The sequence below is a fragment of the Daucus carota genome, chromosome 3 (assembly GCF_001625215.2).
Source record: "Daucus carota subsp. sativus chromosome 3, DH1 v3.0, whole genome shotgun sequence".
Lineage (NCBI taxonomy): Eukaryota > Viridiplantae > Streptophyta > Magnoliopsida > Apiales > Apiaceae > Daucus > Daucus carota.
Window position 1 is genome coordinate 51,640,607 of NC_030383.2, and position 9,606 is coordinate 51,650,212.

Here is a 9,606-nt window from a genome sequence, read left to right on the forward strand (position 1 = left end):
AACTATCACTCTCTATGCACCTATACCATGTAATGCTCACCGAATCTTGTTAGTTATCCTCGACAATTTCTGGACATTTCGGACGTATTCTTGGCCATGGCAGTATGGCCACAGATTGACTTCTGTATAAATTCAGTATTACAAACTACTGACTAATCATGAAGACCAAACACTAAGAATAATATTACTAGTTATTAGTAATACAAGTTGGCTTCTGTTTTAAATTGTTGCCCTTGTCCCCTAGTATTTGAAATTGCATTTTTAGAAAGTATAAAATTTGGCTAAAATAATAATTATGTGAAATTTGTCACATACAAGATTATGCAATCCGATGGAAAATAAATGGCTATAATAAGCGGCTAGAATTTTATTTAATATATTATTATTATTTTAAATATTAAAAATAAAATATATTATATTATATTATTAATATAATAATGGGTGACATGGGTATAAGTATATGTTTTTTCTTTTACGGAATGGATATAAAGTATATGTTAGCGATGAGATTTTCTGGTCACAAATTGGAGGCTACAATCTCACCGACCAAAGTATAAAACTCCTCTTATGATATATAGTAAAATAATGATTTCCTAAAATGTAGGTTAGTAAAAGAAATCCCTATTATCTCGTCCCCTAAAACTGGAAAATAATATTTAATTTCTATCTAAAATATAAATTTGAATGACTATAATACATGGTTGGTGCTGAGACGGAGAGGGGGTCGAAGAGTGAGTTGAGGTGGAAGCATATGGTGGCTGGATTCATCCCTGGGCCTGGGGTTGAGTTTTATCTCCCCAGAAAAAAATTCAGGGAAGGGGGAGACCGGAGATGGTTGGAACAGCTCCCTACTTATTGTCCTCGTAGAGTCGTAGGTGAGTTATAATACATAGAATATGGTTCCTTGCAGTTGCTCTAACTTCTCTATCTTTTGCTAGATTACCCATCTGCCACTCTTATCTATCGACTTCTCGGAGTTTAAATAGAAATTCCGCCATAAATAATGTTCAGCGAAGATAAAGACAGTTCAATTATCATATAAGCAACTTTGATTTTTATCTATCAAAAGGAACTTGAAGGAGATACCAACAAGGAGCGGCGCTTCATTGCATTCAAGTATAACCAGCATAACCAGTGTAAAATGGTCTAAGGATTTCAGCTCATGTTCAAGTTGAATTTTAAAATTTTCTAGCCTGATTTTTGTAGTTTCACTTTCTACATGTCAAATCTCGTATACACACTTACAACAGCTAATATATTACAGGAAAAAAAAAACGGATGAGAAGCAGAGGGAAAACGGGAGAACCTTTACCAATGTAGGCAGCTACAAAAAAGTATCCAGAAACAGAGTACCCGCATTGATAGTCAGTGAATTACACTCCACAGCAGGTGAAGTACTCAAAATGGTTTTGCATTGATCCCACCCTTTTTACTAACCGCTTCACATAGTCTACATGGTAATGTATCTAAGCTAGCTGCACGAGTCCTATGATAATTACCCAGAACACCACACCTTCTCCATGCATGATATTCTGCATAAGCAACTGGATCATTTGCAAGAGCCTTTACATAAGAAGCCAGTTCTTCCATGGACCCAAATTTACTTCCATCTATTATGGAATGTGGAGGTACAAAGTCCCAAACATTAGGAGCTCCAAAATATATTGGAACTGCTCCAGAGTCCAATGCATAAAATAATTTTTCTGTTACATAACTCTCCGTTTCTGTGTTTTCAATTGCAAGGACAAACTTGTAGTGAGACATGGCACAATGTAAATGATCCCACCATTTAGGGGGTTCATTGGGATCCTTTGCACATTCAGGATAGAAAGAGAGTGCCATGTTTCGTCCACCAACATTGTTTAAGCACTTGCCAAATGAATGATGAGGCAGCAACCTTAGCAAACTTTTCGCAAGCTGGTTTCTTTTGGGAAGACAGCGTGATGAAGACCAATAGACGAGAACATCCTGAATATTAAGCGGAAATTAAAAGAAGATCAGTTTACATACACCTTGTAATAGGTAATTTGCATGTTTCCAGTAGCTATTCCCAAAATTAGACCCTGCTTATTACTTACTTTAAACTAAACTTCTCCTATTGTAAAGTTTTGAAAGAAATATTAAGTACATGTTTGGCTTTATAACAAAAAACTAGTTTCTGTTGATACAAACATAAAATCAGTTTTCAGAAAACAAATGTGGTGTTTGGTCTTGCTTCTCGAAAAAAATAAATAACTAAAAAGCAGTTCAGAAAAGAGAAAACAGAAACTATCAAAATGTTGTTTTTTGAAAACAGAACACAATATTAAAAACAGAAATCTGAACCTTCAACTCCATGTTAATGCATCGGTTTGTAATTTATATATATACGAAAAGATAATATGAGCAAGATGAGAGAGAATTGAAATGTTTATGTAGGAGAATGAAGACATATATATTGGTTCGTTGAACATACATTGTTCTTGGAAGAAGACAATTGATAATTTCTGTTGTTATGAAAAAGGCCACCTGCATAGGTTGCCTGAACATCATCTTTGGCGTGATAGCTGATGAATAAATCCTCTAAACCTGACCGTTTTCTTCCAGCTTCAAGATCCATGTACACACGTAGTGGATCACCACTTTTCCTCTAATGGACATTTAAGAGAAAAAAGTAAATACTTGCAGGGAACGAATTGTAATACTAATAAAAGATGGGTAATGAATTGTAATACTAATAAAAGATGGGTAAATTTTGAAGTCGTGCAGTTGCTGCCAACAATAAATTGTTTCAGCACTCTATTACATACAAGTATAACTTTGATTTGAAGGGCTAACCAAAAGCCTTAATAAAGTTAGAAATAAGGGGTTAATTCTTGTGCAATTGCATTTTACTATATAAGAACGATACTGCAAACAATAATAATTTTACCCAAGTAAATATAAAAGGAAAAAAAGAATCATAAATTAATCAACAGTTGTGACCTTGGTGTCCAGTTTAGATAGGAAGCCACCAAGGATATTTTGTAAATAGCTAAATAGAGATCGTATAAATCTACTGAACTATATTTCTGGAATCACAGAAGTTGGATCAATAGAATACTACACTTTAAATTAATAGAAAGATGAAGGTGCACAAGCATTTTACCGGTAAACTGAATCTGTACCAATCCTAGATTTGCCCAAATCCTCTACAAACAAAAGAATTCATTGCTTTTTTTTTATATGAGTGTTATGGAAGACTACAAGAGACCTCCCACTAATATCACATACAGAAAGCATGTAATCAGCAGTTACTATAAAGAAGGCAGCCGCAGGACAAGAGCCAAAAAGTATCAGAAAAGTGCACACAGAAATGATTCCTCTCATGTATCTTACTTTCATTTGTTATTTCCTGATGATGGTCCATTACAGAAATTCAAATACACCAACAAGCAATCCTCCATTGAGGCTCAAACCCTCAACCTCTTGTTAGCAAGAGAAGAGGGGTATCCACTATACTACAAAGGTTATTGTTCTTTTAGTTGGACTGAAGCTAATTTAAAAGATAGTAATTTGGAGGAGCAAGGATTCTGCAACGAGAAGAACAAAGTAAAATTATGTCAACATATACATACAAATAAGTTCAAACTAAATCTAAAAACTTATCTACAACAACTCTAGGAACAAAACAGTAAATCAAGATATGGTTTAAGAGATCTTTTCTGCAGGTATAATCTTAAAGCTTGTGTAATGGTTGCTGGGCCAGTGGATCTTTAATCTTTCGGGTTCGGGCAATCCCTTATAACAGGAGTTTTTCTTTGTAGAATTTCTCTATTTGGAAGGGAAAACATGACTTCAACCGAGATAAAGTAGTGAAGCTGAAAGCTTGACTTGTCTGGCTTATCTATACTACACTACAACCGAACTTCAGAAATTTTGAAGTTAAACCAATATTTTGGTTAGCCCACTTTTAAAAAATACCATTAGTTCTCCAAAGTAATCTGTTTTGCTGATGTTTTGTATTCACTCGTTCCTGTTTTTCTTGTGCATCAATCATAACAATTGAGCTATATGTTACCAAAAGTTTAGATTATTTACCATAAACATAAATAATTTTAGCATGTAAACCATATTAACTTAACGTGAACAACTTTTTTGGGACAAAGGAACAAGGAAACAAGGACTAAAAAATCGGGACAGAGGGAGTTATATTTAGTAAACATAACATATTGCAAGACATAGAGTTCTAATATCATTTAACACACAATATTTGATACAATCTAAAATCATATATTACAACCCATTATTTACACTAATCCTCGTTAATATTACAATTATATTATTCTTTTACATGTACTAAATTTGTTAAAACTATAAATATTATATATTTCAGAATACTACTAGAACTGAATTAGATATTTTGTAACTAGTAATTGAGTAATATTTAGTAAACATAACATATTGCAAGACATGGAGTTCTAATATCATATAACACACAATATTTGATACAATCTAAAATCATATGTTACAACCCATTATTTACACTAATTCGCATTAATATTACAATTATATTATTCCTTTACATGTATTAGATTTGTTAAAACTATAAATATTATATATTCAGAATACTACTAGAACTGAATTAGATATTTTTGTAACTAGTAATTGAGTTTTAAAATTTTGTTAACCTAATTTGCAATAAAAATATTTTCAATAATGTATATCTAATCCTACCCGGATGCCGGTTCATTGTTTATATCAGTCCCGTTGAACTTGTAATACTATTAAATATGCATCTATATTAAAATTTTATTGAAATTTTAAACATAAGAATATTTCAACAAAAATAGTTATTTATTTTTTTAATTTTAATCAGGCTCCTGCCTATAAAAGCCTTGGACATGCTAGTTATTTATAATAAAACAATGTCACATCTAACAATACAAGACAGAAGGAAACTGTCTTTCATAATCATGCAGAAATGAAATTAAGAATTACTTTTGATGTAGAAATAAGACCACAAAAAATTTATTTTTTTAAAAATACAATGCAAAAGCTTTTCCAAGCATTAATTTATTAAAGATTAAAACTTAGAATGCTAACTCGACAAAATTCTGATAAAATATTAACAAGCACAAAAAAATATAGAGAGATTCTATACATGAAACACAGCACGATGCCATGGGAAAGATTGAGGCCTCTATGTAAACCAATTTTCTTAAAGTTTTACAAAAGACTTCATGGATTTATAGATAGAATGCTGAACATTAATACCTTTCGATAATAATGCTCAAATAGACGTCTTGTACAAGCAAGCACAACCCTTTTACCATTACAAAATTCCTATTATACAGCCAACATGGATGTTCTAGACTTAAGAAATACGAGTTTTCTTTATAAACCACATTCAACAGATCTACGTCTCTTTCAAATCAGTGTTTGCGCCCACTAATTTTCTGAAAATTTCTCAGCAGTGCAGAACAAGGCATTTGATATTTCTAAGGTGGGTTTTAGCATTGGGTTTCCCATAAATTATCAGTTATCACCATATATATATCATGAGGCTTATATAAGAAAACAAGAAAATGAGTTGGATATTAAAGATACACAATTTGCTAAATCTGTCTCACCAAACAGACTACGATAGGATATGTGAACACTGGTAACCCCTTCATGAAAAACCATTGTTACTAATAAACAGTTGCTGACATTAATCTGTACCACAAATATTATAACACTCTTTCAATGTTGTCGATTGCCTATTTAATGAGAATATCTTAAAGGATACTCCCTCCGTCCCACCCAATTCTTTACATTGGGTTTGGGCACGGAGGTTAAGAAATATGTATAAAGTAGTACAAAAGAGAAAAAAAAGTGGGTGAAGTGGTGGGACCCACTGATTTTTAATATATAAAAGAGAGATAGTGGAGTAAAAGTAGTGTGAAAAGGGAGAAAAAGTGGGAAAGTGGTGGGACCCATTAACTATTTTAGGAAAGTTTTGTAATGTAAAGAAATGGGTGGGACGACCAAATAAGGAAACTGTAAAGAACCTGGTGGGACGGAGGGAGTAGAAGTTAATATGAATTATGTGCACAAAGCTAGATCACTTTATTATAAGTTGTGGTAAAACATAATACGAGTAATACAAGCCCTTCTTATTAAGGTTAAATGGCTAAAACATCAATTTACAACTTGCAGAAGCAAAATCAAAATGCTTGCAGTAAACTGATTAAAGGACTTTACAAATAAGTTTCGACTATTGGTGTGAAGTGGATTATTGATGTGTAATATTAATGATGAAGTATCATTGATGTGGAAACGTTTAAAATAAAAAAGTTAGAGGATCATTAAAATGGGTCCAGACTCGCATCTGGGAAGGAATTTATATATTTATGTATTATTTCAGATCTGGACATTAGATTCTAAATATAATTAGAGTAATAAGAGGTTATATGGTCCATCATAATTATAAATCACGGGTTCCGTCTTTGGCACATTTAGGAAATAGCATTGTATTAATTTGTTAGCATTGTATTAATTTGTTACAAAAAAGAGAGAGTAAGTGTTCAAATTTTGATAGTTACACATAATAAAATAATATGTATTTATTTATTAGCATCCACCTGTCACCATACACCCAAACATAAAAACACAAAACTTGATAAACTAATATATATTTATATGTATATAATTTTAGATTGTTATATATTGTTAAGAGAATTTACTAATTATGTATGTTAATTGCTAAAATAGTTTGAAGAAGTTGAATAAAATTTCTTTTTGAGTTATCCATATATAAATATTAAGGCCGCGTTCAAAAGAGAACCCATCCTTAAAATAGAACCACTAATGTTCTGTCGCAGAACCTTAAATTTTAAATAGAATTTCAAGATCTAAATCTAAATGCATGTTGTTTGCATCGTTGTGTGTGTTCAAAAATAATTCAAAATATAATACAAACACGACATTTTTTACATGTGCAATTTTGCTGCAAAACCCTAATTAATACTAGAAAAATAAGGCTAGGAATTCTAAGAGTTGTAAGGCTAAGGGTTTTAAGAGGAACATGACTCATAAATATTAAGTTAAAAAACCGGCAACGCCTTACAAAAAAATAAAAATATTAAGTTATAATGATATGACTTAAATTTACATAAATATCATATGATGATGAATATAATTAAAAGCTTGTATATAGCATATTCTAAAAGCTAGTATATTAAAATGGCCAAGAGATACATATAGTTAATTAGGGGTAGTCATTATTTTAGTAATTAGTAAGGTTGAAATTATTACTTGTAATATAATAATTATAAAATTTTGATATTTTAATTCAATAACTTTTTAATTGAAATATAATACACATATTATTTAGAAAATAAATAATTATTTATTTCAGTTAATGCTTGTTCGCTTTACTTCAGAGACATATATAAATTATATGTTATATATTAAGTGCAGAGTTTCCTTCATGCACATTCATCTTTGGTTAAATTACCAGTCAGCCAATTAAGCTCAGCCCTGTAATCATTATACTATTTGTCAAATTGATCTCAAAGGTAATAAGTTAACGGTTTCCGCTAAAGCCAAACAGAGCCAAGAATGTGAAAATAATCGTGGGTTCAATTGTTAGATTGCAAGTTTTATAAGTACCTCATTCATAAGGTACTTGCAAGTTGGTGGATCACATTTGGCGACATTCTAGGCATTTAACCCGATCTTGTTCCAGATTCACATTCACACTTTAGGGAAACTTTCCATGATATCTATCTAGCCAAGCTAATAGCATTGCCTAGCTGTAAAGTGACTAAAAATGGTATGTCATGAGAAAATTCATAATCGCCTAACAAGTATATCTATGCATCCAGGTGCTTAGCAGTATCATCTCAACTTACCCCTGGAAACTATGCTTGGCAGTTAGCACATTACAATTTCGAAGTGAACAAATTAGATGATTTAGGAACTATTACTGTTGTCATCAAGTTTTATTTGCTTTAGGTGGAACAAATCTAGCAGCCTATTGAAAGTGCACATTCAAACCATCCCAACTCCTAAGATATTTTGTAAGTTATTCCCAGAAAATTGTTCAGAGATATAAATTCACTTGGTAGTCAGATGTGTCCTAAGAGTAGAAATCAAAGATATGTTGCCAACCAACTTAAAAATAACCAAGCAGTAAGTCAGCAACAGATAAGCTGCTAACTGCCAAAACAAATGCTCAGATCACCAGTATTTGCTTTCAAGACCCATGACAAATTTAAATAAAAAACCACCAATACAAGTCCCTGATTTTTATCTAAAAAATATATATTGAATATAAATTCATAGCAATTACGTAGTATCTACACTCTTCAACTGACAAATCAAACACTTATACTATTCATTTAGCACTGAAGCTCATAAAACAAAATCAACACATACCATAAGCGGCGGTGTGGTAGTTTCAAACAGCACAGCATCAGGCTTATCAGCAAGAACATCAGACTTAGTCCACAAACAACTCAACCCGCATCGACACGAATACAAATTATCCAAATTATCAGGTACCCAAGTCCAGCCCTTCACCAAAACAGCAACATGCTTAATTTTCAACACACTACACTTGATTTCCCCAAACACATCTTGCAAAGAAGAAAACGAGACCGAGTCATTGTTTGATTCTTGATGTGTATGTCTAAACTTGTTACAACCCACTTGAGAATCCCAGCTTTTGTAAGCACCAAACAAGTCCTTAAATGGGTGAGAAGCAGATTTGGGGAGTAATAGAGATTTATTATAAGCAGATGGGATTGAAGAATGTGCAGTTGGGAAATCAAGAAAACCAGAAAAGAAGAGGATTACAAGTGCAAAAACGAGCATCATTGTGATTGCTAAAGAATTGATGGATTTTAGCTTAAATTGCATAACTGTTAATGAAAAGGGATCTCTCTCTTTCTCTCCCAATCTCTCTAGAGGAAGAGCGAGAAAGTAATGGGGTTTGAGAGTCTCAGATCAGAGAGGGATTGGATCATATTTGACGCCGGCGGCAGGTGAAATGGTTGAGTAAGAAAAGGAGCAAGATGGCTACACATACATATGACTTGGTGGTTGCTCAAAATTTTTGTGCGTCAACGTTGGCGTATGTATATGGAGTATTTTGTTGTTCGGTAAACTGGGTTAAATGGCGTTTTAGTCATTCTATTGACCAGAAATTTGCAATTGAGTCATTCAACTCAAAAAGCTGTCAGTCACATCATTATACTCTTAAAAATTTTCATTCAGATCACTGGCCGTTACACTCCGTTAAAAATTTGACGTAAAGCTGACTAAGCATCGTGACTTGGCTTAAATAAATCCATCGTGGCATGTACAGTCAGCTGAAGTGGCATTTTTATCACTCAACTGACTACAAACTTGCAATCGGGTCATCAAACTCAAAAAACTTTCATTTAGGTCATTTATCATAATATCTGTTAAAATTTGGAAAAAAAAATCAAAAAACAATCATGCAGCACCTTTTTCTCTCTCTTGAAAATTTCGAAACTTATTAACAAATGAAACAGATACACACACATAAAATCAATAGTTTCACCCACAAAAACTTAATCTTTGTTTATTTCTTATCGTTGTATATATCTTGAGGTAATTTTGGAAAAACTAATATTG

General features: G+C 32.4%; 1 protein-coding gene across 1 annotated transcript; it reads right to left on the reverse strand.

The window, feature by feature from the left end:
• Window positions 1-1,083: 1,083 nt before the first annotated feature.
• LOC108211012 (alpha-(1,4)-fucosyltransferase) lies at window positions 1,084-9,079 on the reverse strand. The gene is made up of 3 exons (XM_017382491.2): window positions 8,383-9,079; window positions 2,456-2,629; window positions 1,084-1,968 (listed from the first exon to the last, which is right to left on the reverse strand). The coding sequence occupies exons 1-3, from the start codon at window positions 8,863-8,865 to the stop codon at window positions 1,399-1,401; spliced, it is 1,227 nt and encodes a 408-aa protein (XP_017237980.1). The 5' UTR covers window positions 8,866-9,079; the 3' UTR covers window positions 1,084-1,398.
• Window positions 9,080-9,606: the final 527 nt, after the last annotated feature.